Source organism: Bos indicus x Bos taurus, chromosome 15 (genome assembly GCF_003369695.1).
Source record: "Bos indicus x Bos taurus breed Angus x Brahman F1 hybrid chromosome 15, Bos_hybrid_MaternalHap_v2.0, whole genome shotgun sequence".
NCBI classification, from domain to species: Eukaryota; Metazoa; Chordata; class Mammalia; order Artiodactyla; family Bovidae; genus Bos; species Bos indicus x Bos taurus.
In genome coordinates, this window is record NC_040090.1 from 22,091,188 (window position 1) to 22,104,711 (window position 13,524).

Consider the following 13,524-nt stretch of genomic DNA (forward strand, 5'->3'; position numbering starts at 1 on the left):
ATGGATGTGAGAGTTGGACTGTGAAAAAAGCTGAGTGCTGAAGAATTGATGCTTTTGAACTGTGGTGTTGGAGAAGACTCTTGAGAGTCCCTTGGACTGCAAGGGGATCCAACCAGTCCATTCTGAAAGAGAACAGCCCTGGGATTTCTTTGGAAGGAATGATGCTAAAGCTGAAACTCCAGTACTTTGGCCACCTCATGTGAAGAGTTGACTCATTGGAAGAGACTCTGATGCTGGGAGGGATTGGGGGCAAGAGGAGAAGGGGATGACAGAGGATGAGATGGCTGGATGGCATCACCAACTTGATGGACATGAGTTTGAGTGAATTCCGGTAGTTGGTGATGGACAGGGAAGCCTGGTGTGCTGCGATTCATGGGGTTGCAAAGAGTCAGACACGACTGAGCGACTGAACTGCACTGAACTGAACAGTTGATTGATAACATGCATTTGAGAAAATGTGGATATTCTAAAAACTATTATACAAATATATAAAAATAAAAAAGGTAACAGCACATTTATTTGATTTAATGTACATATAATGTTAATTCACTTAGAGTTAATTTCCTATCTCTAAAGATGACTTTGAATTCTGATTGGATAAAGATTTTTTTCATGGATAATTAGCTTCTCACATAAGAAAAATATTTCATTTTAATTTTCATGTTCTTTGATTTAGGTTAAAAACTTGTACTATAAAATGTAGTTGTGATTTTTTAGCTGATAAATCAGTTGTGTCTGCAACTTTGTAATCCCATGGGCTATAGCCTGCCAGGCTCCTCTGTCCTCCACTAACTCCTGGTGTTTCCTCAGATTCATGATGATTGAGTTAGTGATGCTTATTTTAAAATAGCTTTAAATTTTTTAATATTAAGATTCATATTATTAGATATCTAATCTTAGATATAATGGCAAATGTTGATGTTTGTAATTTAAAACAACATAGGGCATTATGCTATGTGAAATATGTCAGACAGAGAAGGATAAACACTGTGTATCACTTATATGTGGAGTGTAAGAAAGTCAAACTTGTAGGAGCAGGGACTAGAATGGTGGATACTAGGGGCTGAAGTAGGGGGTGGGGGGTGAGGAGATATTGATCAAAGGGCATGAACTTTCAGTCAGAGGATGAATAAATTCTGGGGATCTAATGTTGAGCCTTGTGATCTAGTTACTAATATGTATTATTTGTGTGTGTGTGTGTTAGTCACTCAGTCCGAGTCTGCAACTCCATGGACTGTAGCCTGCCAGGATCCTTTGTCCATGGAGTTCTCCAGGCAAGCACGGTAGAGTGGGTTGTCATTCCCTTCTCCAGGGGATCTTCCCGACCCAGGGATCGAACCCCGGTCTCCTGCATTGCAGGCAGATTCTTTACCCTCTGAGCCATGGGAAGCCCACTCTGTGTTATTTACCTGAGAGTTTTAAAGTGAGTAGATCTTAAATGTTCTCACCACACACATACACACACACACAAACACACACAATGGTAACTATGTGATGTGCTGGAGGTATTAACTTACCCTTGTAATCATTTTGAACTGTGGTGTTGAAGACTCTTGAGAATCCCTTGGACTGCAAGGAGATCCAACCAGTCCATCCTAAAGGAGATCAGTCCTGGGTGTTCATTGGAAGGACTGATGCTGAAACTCCAATACTTTGGCCACCTCATGCAAAGAGTTGACTCGTTGGAAAAGACCCTGATGCTGGGAGAGATTGGGCGCAGGAGAAGAAGGGGATAACAGAGGATGAGATGGCTGGATGACATCACTGACTTGACGGACATGAGTTTGGGTAAACTCCGGGAGTTGGTGATGGACAGAGAGGCCTGGCGTGCTGAGATTCATGGGGTCGCAAAGAGTCGGACACAACTGAGCGACTGAATTGAACTGAACTGAAGCATATCAAATCAACATGTTATGCACAAACTTAAACATGTTATATGATAATTATCTCTCAGTAAAGCTGGGAAGAAATCAACTAGAGAGAGATCTAAAGATCTCCTTGCCCCTTGTGAGTAGATTTGCCCAAGGCATGTCACTTAAGGTCTCTGAGACTCACCAGTAAAATCTGGTTGCTTTCAGTATTGAGCTATTTAAAAGTGTGTGTACTCCACACTCTGGATTTTTGTGTTTGTGTGTAGTGGATGTCATGCCAGGCTACCTGGTTTCCCTCTTCACATCTAAGATACACATCCTTCACCTCCAATTGCCACACCTACATTCTTCTTGGACAGTTGCCCTCCCTGTAAGGTTGCTGTTTCTCTGAAGATTAGGCATCCTAATCTAATCCCCTGAGGGCAGTCTGCATCCAATATTTGATTGATGGGCTGTGCAAAGCCTTACTCCCTGGCCTCAATGCTGAATAACTCCGAAGGGCCATCCTAGCTCTAGAGCTTCCACCAGAGGCCTCTGTTGAAACTGCATCACAGTTTGCCTTCTCCCCCTACCTACTCCGGAGAAGGAAATGGCAACCCACTCCAGTACTCTTGCCTGGAGAATCCCATGGACAGAGGAGCCTGGTGGGCTACAGTCCATGGGGTTGCAGAGATGGACACGACTGAGTGACTGACACATCTACCTACTCCTGTTCCCTGTTGCACCTGAGGAAGCTCTGCAGGAAACTTCATGCAGGTAAAACTTGGTCTCAGAGTCTGTTTCCAGGGGACCCCAACCCAAGTCAACATGTAAATTAATATTTTTCCCATCTGTTTAATTATTTCACCTGAAATATGCCAAAGAGTGTTATGGGGCTATTTTACATTCCCTTGCTTTTCACCAGACCTCTAGTAGTAGATCGTGTTACTGCACAGCCTCTGAACTTTAGGCAGTACACAGAGGTGACATTTTCCTATGATCGCCTCTTGACAGCATTGCATCCTGAGGCAATTTAAAGCTTAGGTGTTTGGCCTTCCACTCAAGCCCAGAAGAGCTTCCTAGGTGGTCTGCCCAGCAGTTATGGAGTTTGGGCACCTTCTGTTCCCTCCACAGCTAACTCTTAACCAGACGTGTAGCGCTAAAGGTCAATAAAGGCACCGAAATAGGCCTTATACAAGTCTTTAAATAGATGTCATAAATGATTCCAGGTGAAGTCAAAGAACCACGTCAGCTTAACCTTCCTGTTCAAGTTATCTTCCCCCCATATAGTTTATGGTTTGGTCATGCCTCTATAAAATCTTCACAATAAATATTGTTCTTCTGATAGTTTGTTTTGTGCCTTCACAAATATTGCATATGAAGTTATACTTAAGTTGATTTATGTACACCCATAAATATAGACATCGTACTTTAGAAATATTAGCCTAGCTACAAATTTTATTTCCCAACCCCACTAATAAACAAATTACTCTGGAATGAACAACAGAAACAGACCATTTATAGCCACGTCCATTATTAACACTCTGGTTTGAGCTGCCATCATTCACCCTTCGGATTATCTTTACTCCCTACTTTCTACTCTCCACCCAGCAGCCACAATGCTCCTTTTAAGTCAGATCCTATTACCACTCTGTTCCAATCCCTCCAAAGATCCCCTGTTTTGCTGCCCACCCTTAACCCTCTAATTTCATGTTACTTACTCTCTCTCTCTCACTCTGCTTCCAACACACACATCTTCTTGTGGTTTCTGGAACACTGGGCAGGTTCCTGCCTTAGTTTCTTTGCTCTAGCCTCTCCTTCTGCCTCTGTGCTCTTCTACCAGCTGTCTGCTTGGACAACTGCCTCACCTCCAAGTCTGTACTCAGATATTTCCTATCTTGAAGGCTAGTTCTGATTGCCTGCTTCTTATGGCGACCATACCTTTTCTTTGACCCTGGGCGTTATATCCCTTCCCTGGGGATTTTTTTCTTCTTTGCATGGCACTTATCACTTTCTGGGCTTCCCTGGTGGCTCAGATGATAAAGAATCTGCCTGCAATGCAGGAGACCCAGGTTTGATGCCTGGGTTGGAAAGACCTGCTAGAGAAGGGAATGGCCACCCATTCCAGTATTCTTGCCTAGAGAACCTTATGGACAGAGGGACCTGGAGGGCTACAGTCCATGCGGTCTCAGAGAGTTGGACATGACTGAGTGACTAGCACTTTCTCTTTTCACTACCACCTTCTAAACCCCTCCTGAGATACATTTACCATGATGCCAATGAAACCTTAGCTTCAAGGCCCCTTTCCTAGGCCCCTTCCAAAACCCTGGGAGAAGCCCTAGCAATGGACACATGTTTCTCTACAATTTGCAAATATATGTTAACTACAATTGACTGAGACTATTGTCTGTTTCCACCCTGACTTCGTCTCTGTCACATTTTCCCTTGTACCAGGTGGAGCTGAAGTGGCTGTAGGCATTTTTGAGGTCTGGCTAAGGGGAAACTGAATTGAGGAAACATTTAGTTTGAGCATGTGCTGTGCTTAGCCACTCAGTTGTGTCCCACTTTTTGTGACCTCACAGACTGTAGCCTGCCAGGCTCCTCTGTCCATGGGGATTCTCCAGGAAAGAATACTGGAGTGGGTTGCCATGCCCTCTTTCAGGAGATCTTCCCAACCCCGGGATCAAACCCAGGTCTTCCGCACTGCAGGCAGATTCTTTACCATCTGAGCCACCAGGGCATAGTGAGATGTAATTAATGGTTTGCAGTCACTTCCCTGTACTGTTCAGGTAGTGCTAAGCCACCCTGGTAGAGAAGAGCTTCTAGGAAGATGGCTACTGCCTGCTGGCCATAGAGTGTCCTGCTTTTTGACTGTAAACTAGAGTGCCTGTCACCAGAAGTATATGGGTGGTGGAGGAAAAACATGGTGTGAAATTAACAAAGCCAAGTAATTTGTAGAAAAGCCTTCCTCATTTTACAACTCGTATTGTAAAGCAAGCTAATCAAGTTTTTCCCAATTTGACATCAATCCTAAAAGTTTTTATGAAATGATCAACCAAGCTGTGACATCTATAGACATTTTTCTAATCAATAATGATTTTTTTGATTAACCATGTAAGAGCGAAGGTGGAATTATCTTCCTAGTCTCCTTACAGAGAATGTTAGAAGATTATCATATGAAGAGGTGATAGAAGACAATTCAGCCAAAAAACATGCATTGGATAATAAATTAATGAAAATACTTAGTAACTTTTTCTGGATTTTGTCCTTTTTTTTTTTTTTTGCTATGCATGAGCTTTTTAATATGTGTAAATTGTGATTTCTCATTTGAAATGAATATTTTATATCTAGGTTTGCATTTGTAATTTTACATTCATTTTGTTAAAGAAGGTCCACCAAGATGTATAAACTTCAGGCCTCACAAGACCTGATGTTTCCTGACCGTGCTGAATGATTTACTAACTTGTTCTGTCAGGAATCTTAGTTTGCTGGTGTTTCTTCAGCACCTGAGCAGTGATTGGCACATAGTAGTCACTCAATAAATACTTTTTGAATGAATGAATTAACAACATTACAGTGAGACATTAACATTGACCTAATTTAATTCTGCTGAAGAAAAGTTCATGTTGACATGAAAGAAAGTCATTCATGGAACACTCCTCCTTGAAACTCTGTGCAACTAAGGGCCTAGAAGTAAATTTCAGCTTGGGGAATTTTTACTTTTATAGAAATTCAGAAACAAACAAACAAACACAGTATACGAATGACTAGTGGAGGACAGATTTCTTTCACTTAAGCGACTAAACTTTTGCTTCAGCACTAAAGCACCTCTTTTTTCTTTATGCCATCATAGGAATTTTAGAGGCCAGAGCTTTTTTATTTGAGAACACCTCTTTTTCTGGATGTAGAAGAAAAGGCTTATTAGCATTGGTGAAGGACGCAATAAGCTAATGAAGGTCTTAGGTGTCATCCAGGTCCTATTTGCTTTCTCAGTTTGATGGTTAGCCCTCATACAGCTATTTTCTAGAATATACTTTGCTGCACTCTGAGACCACGTGGGGCAAATCTTAACAAAGAAACGTCAATAAATTGTCCAAACTGAGCTTTTGTCAACACTGACCTTGCAGAATGCGTGCCACCTAGAATTGTGAGCATCACTGCTAAACGGCTCTGTTGTTTTAAGAGTTTTGTTCGATTAGGACCCTGAAGAAATTGTTGGGACAGTAAGATTCTCCTCCCACATTATTTCCCATAGGTTTGAAGGCAATAGTTGGGTTTTACATAGTTCCTGGCTAAAGTAGAGAGATTTCTTGCTCAGAACTGTATCTTTTCTCAGAAAAGAGGTTTAAAAAAAATCCCCTTTAGCAAAAGCTACTGTAGAGTGTGGATTATCAGTGTGCCGAGGCTGACAGCTGCACCATCTCCAGTAGACCATCAGCACAAAGAAAGGCATGGAGTGGAGAAAACCCCTCCATTCCTGAACATTTTTTCTCTTTTTCTATATAAAAATTTTTTTTTTTTGCCTAGAGCCTGAGGAAGTGTTATTGAAGCACATTATTTCCTAGATCAGGTTCAGTTCAGTTTAGTTGCTCAGTCGTGTCTGACTCTTTGCGACGCCATGAATCACAGCACGCCAGGCCTTCCTGTCCATCGCCAACTCCTGGAGTTCACTCAAACTCATGTCCATTGAGTCGGTGATGCCATCCAACAATCTCATCCTCTGTTGTCCCCTTCTCCTCCTGCCCCCAATCCCTCCCAGCATCAGAGTCTTTTCCAATGAGTCAACTCTTCACATGAGGTGGCCAAAGTATTGGAGTTTCAGCTTCAGCATCAGTCCTTCCAATGAACACCCAGGACTGATCTCCTTTAGGATGGACTGGTTGGATCTCCTTGCAGTTCAAGGGACTCTCAAGAGTCTTCTCCAACACCACAGTTCAAAAGCATCAATTCTTTGGTGCTCAGCTTTCTTCACAGTCCAACTCTCACATCCATACATGACTACTGGAAAAACCATAGCCTTGACTAGACGGACCTTTGTTGGCAAAGTAATGTCTCTGCCTTTCAATATGCTACCTAGGTTGGTCATAACTTTCCTTCCAAGGAGTAAGCATCTTTGAATTTCATGGCTGCAGTCACCATCTGCAGTGATTTTGGAGCCCCCAAAAATGAAGTCTGACACTGTTTCCACTGTTTCCCCATCTATTTCCCATGAAGTGATGGGACTGGATGCCATGATCTTCGTTTTCTGAATGTTGAGCTTTAAGCCAACTTTTTCATTCTCCTCTTCCACTTTTATCAAGAGGCTTTTGAGTTCCTCTTCACTTTCTGCCATATGGGTGGTGTCATCTGCATATCTGAGGTTATTGATATTTCTCCCAGGAATCTTGATTCCAGCTTGTGCTTCTTCCAGTCCAGCATTTCTCATGATGTATTCTGCATAGAAGTTAAATAAGCAGGGTGACAATATACAGCCTTGACGTACTCCTTTTCCCATTTGGAACCAGTCTGTTGTTCCATGTCCAGTTCTAACTGTTGCTAGATCAGGTTAGGAGTAATTAACTCTGAAATTGTCTCAAAAGTGAAACAGATGGTTTTTCTTTATTTTTAAATAAGATACTCTCCCAAATTATCTTCTCTGGAGATAGCCCTAGAAATGAACAAAATGGCTACTCTGATGTGATAAATCTATCAGAAAGAGAATAAAAGAACTTCTCAGAAAAAAATACAGTAAAAAGCAAGGATTTAAATTATTCATCAAGTCTCTCCCGGCCTGCTTCCTTTCTTTCTTGGTGAATCGCACACCCCACATGGGTCCTCAGAGTGGTCAGAGGATGGTGTTCACTCTAGAGGGGCCTTCCTTTGGGACTGGTTTATTTGGATACTTTTGACCAAAATGTTAGCTAGCATTTTCTTTTTCCAGCTGAGTGTTGCATAATGCAATGTTCTGAGTTTTATCTCCGTTCTCAGCAACTTACTGCATATATGCACTTAAAATGGATGGCTTTCACTGTACCTTTATGCAATAAACTTGTCAGGTTGGATTTCCTTTTAGTGAGTCAAAAGATGAGCTGAACACTGATATATTTTAAATATAAATTAAGCATTCCTCATGCAATTTGTGGCTTTATGTTTTTTCAAAAGAATAAAATGAGCTAGTTAACTGGTTGCCAGCTGACCTTTCCCTGACGCTTGCCCCATGGAAGTATTCAGTGTAGTCAGTGATTCCTCCATTAATGTCAGTGTTTTCTTCTATTTTAAGATTGTGGGGAATGCCAGTCAGGTTAAGGACACTGAAACCAGAAGGAGAAACAAGGGGCTTCCTTTATACTGTTCTAGTCTTGTTGATTTTCATTGCCAGTTACTTGCATGTGGTCATACAGGCCGTCCTTGCTTTACACAGTTCCCATATGCATGACTTTCAGTCAACAATGTACTGTGCAAAGTCAGGACTGCTTGTGTTTATATATGTATTCATATGTATGTTTATGTGTGCATATATTTCTTTTTGATTCTGAATGTGCTTATGTTTCAGATATTTGAAAATGGTAAAGATACAGGAGAGATCTCTGTTTGTATCAGTAAAAAAGATCTGGAGCCTAATAGCCCAACTCAAGCTGGCTGCATGATGGAAAGAGTGAGTTTACTGACTTTCCATTGATGACTATGAGTGTCCTCTAAGTTACTTGTAGTTAATTTAGGCAATTACATCTTTACCATTGTTTAGAAAAGATCAATGATTTGCTGGTCTGTAAAGATTCATAATTTCAAACTTAACTTGTGGATTCCAGAGGTTCTCAGCTTTAGTATAGTATTAACTCCTGGCCTCTTACTTAATAGCATCTCAATCTTCATTATGCTTTTATTTGAAAATCTGTCTATACTGGACTCTGGAATTGCCCTCTTGTCCACACATTGAAAAGAAGTGACATGATACCCAGTGAAGGGTGTGTTCTGGGTGGAGGATATTTCCAAACCCTAGACCCTGGGCAGGTAACACACTGCCCTGGTCTTTGCCTGTGCTAATTTTGAGCAAGTCCAGATGATTTATCTTAGGCATTCTTACCTTTGCCTGTTTTTCAGACAATTGGGATGTTTCTCAGGCAGAACCGACATGCTCAGGGTCCTTACTTTGTGTCTTTGTCTGGCATGAAAGGACACTGAATACCCTGTTGTTTACAAATTGGGGTTATTCGCCTGAGCGCTCAGCAGCGCTCTGGGCTCCGTTGCTTGACCTTTGCTCAGAAACTTGCTCCTTTTCCACCCCTTCAGTTCAGCACTCTCAGTCCTACCTCTCCCTGGTGGTATCCATTACCTGCACTTCATAGTTAGTCACAAAAGTTAATCATCCGATCATTAGCTGAGCTCAGAAGAGATGGGAAGTGCTACCTTGATTGATTAGAGAGAGAGAAGGATAAAGAGTCTTGTCTTTTTTTATTAACCGTCACATCCCTGACTATAGAAATCACCATGATACAAAAGCCTTCCCAGAATTCTGTACTTATAATCCCTCTTTTTCAACATTAGAATAGTTCCCATTTTTATTTGTATAAAAAATTGAAGATGGCATTTATGTTAGATTACACAGGAAGATATTATTCTGTAGATAGCTTTTGTTGGCTAATGGCACACTGAAATTGATCTGTAATTTGCTTCTATATGCAAGATAACTTGGGGGGAAACCTTTATCTAGGGGCATAATAAAGTTCTCTGTGTGGGAGAGCCCTTGTGACACCCAAGGGCAACTGTTCTCTTCATGCACACTTGCCTCAATCACTAGCCTAAGATGTTTCACACTCCTCTCAGGCCCCTGAACAAATTTTTATCCTATAAAGGCCTGGTGATGATAGCTTTAAAGATAAACGGGTGAAGATTATCACAATTTTTGGTCACTATAGCCCAGCCCTCACCAGTGACCTTGAGATGAAAGGCATTGAGGCCTTACCTCCTGTAGGCTGTCGAATGCTCATCTTTGAACACCTAAAATGCAGTGTGTTGCCAAGTTGAGAAAATAGAGATCGTAATGCAACTCCTGTGAAAGTGCATTTGTTAAGTGGTCAGGTGTTCATATCTCTTCTCCACTTCACACTCCTGTTCTATGTGTACTTCTCTCCTGGATCAGGCCTTAAATCTTTCATATCTTGCCCTGTAAAAAAAGATGATGCGTGTAAAGCAGAATCACTGGGATTTAAAAAATGAACAACATTACATGTTTTCTGAAATAATAGCAAAGCCACAAAAATTAAGCTCAAGGGCTGAGACCACACAGAAATAAATGTAAGGGCTTTATAAGTATAATCCATAGATTCCAAAACTTGTTTGTGGTTCCAGTGAAAAAAAAGCAAAACACAGATTTTTATTGTTCTAACGCTTTTACTTATTCTACTCATAAAGAGAATCAGTTCTGTTCAGTGGCTCAGTTGTGTCCAATTCTTTGTGACCCTGTGGACTGCAGCATGCCAGGCTTCCCTGTCTATCACCAACTTCCGGAGCTTGCTCAAACTCATGTCTATTGAGTTGGTGATCATCACTATCTAACATCTCATCCTCTGCCACCCTCTTCTTCTTTTGCCTTCAGTCTCTCCCAGCAACAGGGTATTTTCCAATGAGCAGAGATACTGGTGGTGGTGGTGGTTTAGTCGCTCAGTCATGTCCAACTCTTGTGACCCCATGTACTGCAGCCCACCAGGCTCCTCTGTCCATGGGATTTCCCAGGCAAGAATACTAGTGGGTTGCCATTTCCTTCTCCAGGGGGAGATAAGGTTATTTATCCCTAATTCACGCAAAATCTAGAGGCTTTCTATAGATATAGTTGCAGGTCAAAGAAAATATTTTATATTTGGTTAAGAGTTTATAACCAATTGGTTAGGAAAGAAGGGATATATGACAGGCTTTCAACTTTCTCTCCTTTTCTCTGGGCCTCTGCATTTAGCACATCCAAATATACCTTCAGTTCAATGGGAATTAATAGAAGGAGCAAAAAAGATAGCCTGACCAGCAGCCAGGCAAGAAAAGGCTACAACTACATCCGCATCCCTGCCGAGATTATAGAGTAACAAGAAATTGAGAGACACAAGAACTGACAAGGGAGAGAAAAAAAGGAAGCCTGTGACAGAAGGTTGGGGGGAGTAGAGTGATGGATAGTGTGGGGCGCAGCACGGAAGAGAGCAGAGGCCTAAACACTCAAACAAAGGTGACGGGTAATTTTGAAAAATATCTTTTAAAATTCCATGCCCAACACAGTTCAGCTGGATTTACTTTCATTTGAAATATGCCCTCAGTTAGAAATATCTTGATAATCAAGAGATCTCAAATGTAAGACAGAAGCAAACAGACAATGCTATTATTTAAAATATTAAACGATAGCATTTCATATTTCACACTTCAATTACATTATATTTACAACCTGAAAGCACTCATTATTGAAGCCCCTGGCAAGCTTCTGCAGAGCGCTTAATTGATACATCCAGGATGAGGTCTTCCAAATGAAGCAACATAGGCTAAAAGTTGTGTTTATTTTTGCTGTCCTGTCACTGGTGGATGGTTCTGCCGTTGGCTACCTGAGGTTAGCCGGGGACGGGAGACGGCTGACTGTAAAACTTGAACATCCTCTGGAAGGACCCAACAGACTGTGCAGCTCGGACAAGGAAAGCATAACCCTTATCAGAGAGGACTGTTTCCGTGTGTAGAAGCTAAATGCTCTTTCTGTAGGACTGTCACATCTGCTTTCAGTCCCGGTGCCAAAGGGTCAGAGCTCAATCACAAGCCTGTGGCACCCCCTGCTGGTTAAAAGCCCATGCTCATTTTGTTACTTTACACTGAGCTAAACATCGCTGTGATTTCACACTTCTTTTAACATTCTATATGAATTTAATTACCATTTGTTTGGACTTCCTTTGTTACAGAGGAGAGACAGTTTATTACAGGTGTTCACGTTTTACCTTATTTCTTTTCCTTCTTCATCCCTCCCTACCCACCCCGACCCAACCAGTTACTTCTCAAGATTCATCAAAGACTTCAAGGTTCTTCCATCCACCCACCAGGCCTCAATTTTTCTTCAATCCGGCTTTTTGATGAGCACGGTCAAGAAATTAAGAATCTGCTTTCGCTGAAGAATGAGCAAAAAATTTGGGTCTCTTATGGTAAAGCATACAGGTAGGAGCAAGGTGTTTATTCTCTGTCTGTGCTCAATTTTTCTGTGGCAACCTAATGGAAAAGGAGAGTTGAGAAGCCAGGTAGCACCTTTTATGGGGGGAAAATTATTTTAATTTCCAATAAAATTCCAGGGCTTTTTTTTTTTTTTTATGAGGCAGTATTGTTTGTGGGATATGACATCTCTCTCTCTCCCTCTCTGTCTCTGACTTTCTTTCTTAATGCCTTGTCATAGTTCTTGAAGTCTGCCTGTCAGCACAGCAAGTGGGATTTGTTCATGTCTGAGTAGTCACCTTAATGATAGCAGATGGAAACGCCACAGGGGGCCCAAGCCCATCACACTGTCGTTGTCGCACACTGCCCTGACCTGCTTCCACTCCTCTATTTTTTTGTCCCTTTTTAAAGGAGAAATGGATGGTAATTGAAAAGGATCTTAAGCAAGATTTATGAAGCTGTAGACAACATGATTCCCCACTATCTCTCTCTGTTTTCACAAATAAAGTCTTAACCTTTTAAGCACCAATGACAGGACAGCTAAAGATAAATTGGTAAAGCTTGTAAGCCCTATCCTATCAAAGTTATATTTCTCAAAAGCGCCTTGCATTATTCCACAATAATTACTGGTTATTACTGAGCATTGTGTAAATTTTTGTAGATTGGTAAATTCCTGCATAAAATTATCAGCATTTCTGAGAAAAGAAAAAGGCTGCAGTCTACAGGCATTGATGAGCCGAGCTGTTGTGTGGAATATCTTGGAAATTTATGCATATTTTGACAGGGCACATCCAGATGAACTCTGAAACTGCTTGTCAGGAAACTTAAACACACTTTTTTGCCTACTTTTAATCTTTTTGTTTTGTTTTGTGTTCAGCTCTTTATCTGTAAAACAAAACAGGAGAAATAAGAGAAATAATTTTGCTTGTAGAATGTAATTGAGCATATATTAATTATAAAATAGCATAGAGAAAACTAGGAGCTGATTGGATTTACTATATATTCTAATAATCAAAGTCAAATCTGCTTAGAAATCCATGAGGGTTTTGGGAAACCTTGGTAGAATTAGTTATAGGTAGCATATTGCAAAATCTATTTCATCTGTCTCAGTGGAATAAAATTAAAATACTTAATAGTATCTATACTGTGTAATTTATAAAACTGAAAAATACCTGTAAGGAATGGCGCTTTTCCTATGTAGGCAGATTTCAAAACATAATTACATTGTGAGAATTATATTTACAATGGTAAGAATAGTGATGAATTTTAAAGTGGCAAGAATTCTTGTATAATTTAGGAAGCTCTTCAAATTACAAGAAAAAGCTTTAATAAAATACGTCTCATAATTTCTACTCAAATGTCATTATTAAAGTGAAAGCAATGACTAATTTTGATGTTTTTAATGAGGTTTGCTATTATACAGTATTTTAATATGATCATACACTTGTTCTTGGTTAACTAGATTATATTTATGGAGTAACAAAAATGCTAAGTATCTGAAATATTCTAAAATCAACTGAGAGTCATAGCT

The 13,524-nt window shown here is 40.7% G+C and overlaps 1 protein-coding gene across 3 annotated transcripts in view; it reads left to right on the plus strand.

Annotated features, from left to right (window-relative positions):
• DCDC1 (doublecortin domain containing 1) overlaps nucleotides 1-13,524 on the plus strand; it is a 471,483-nt gene that overhangs the window by 236,127 nt on the left and 221,832 nt on the right. For 2 of the 3 annotated variants that reach the window (XM_027562739.1, XM_027562741.1), the window contains 2 exons: nucleotides 8,383-8,484; nucleotides 11,839-12,002. In XM_027562739.1, coding sequence (XP_027418540.1) covers nucleotides 8,383-8,484; nucleotides 11,839-12,002 — 266 coding nt within the window. The remainder of the gene's footprint in view (nucleotides 1-8,382; nucleotides 8,485-11,838; nucleotides 12,003-13,524) is intronic. The other variant, XM_027562740.1, reaches the window with a different exon arrangement.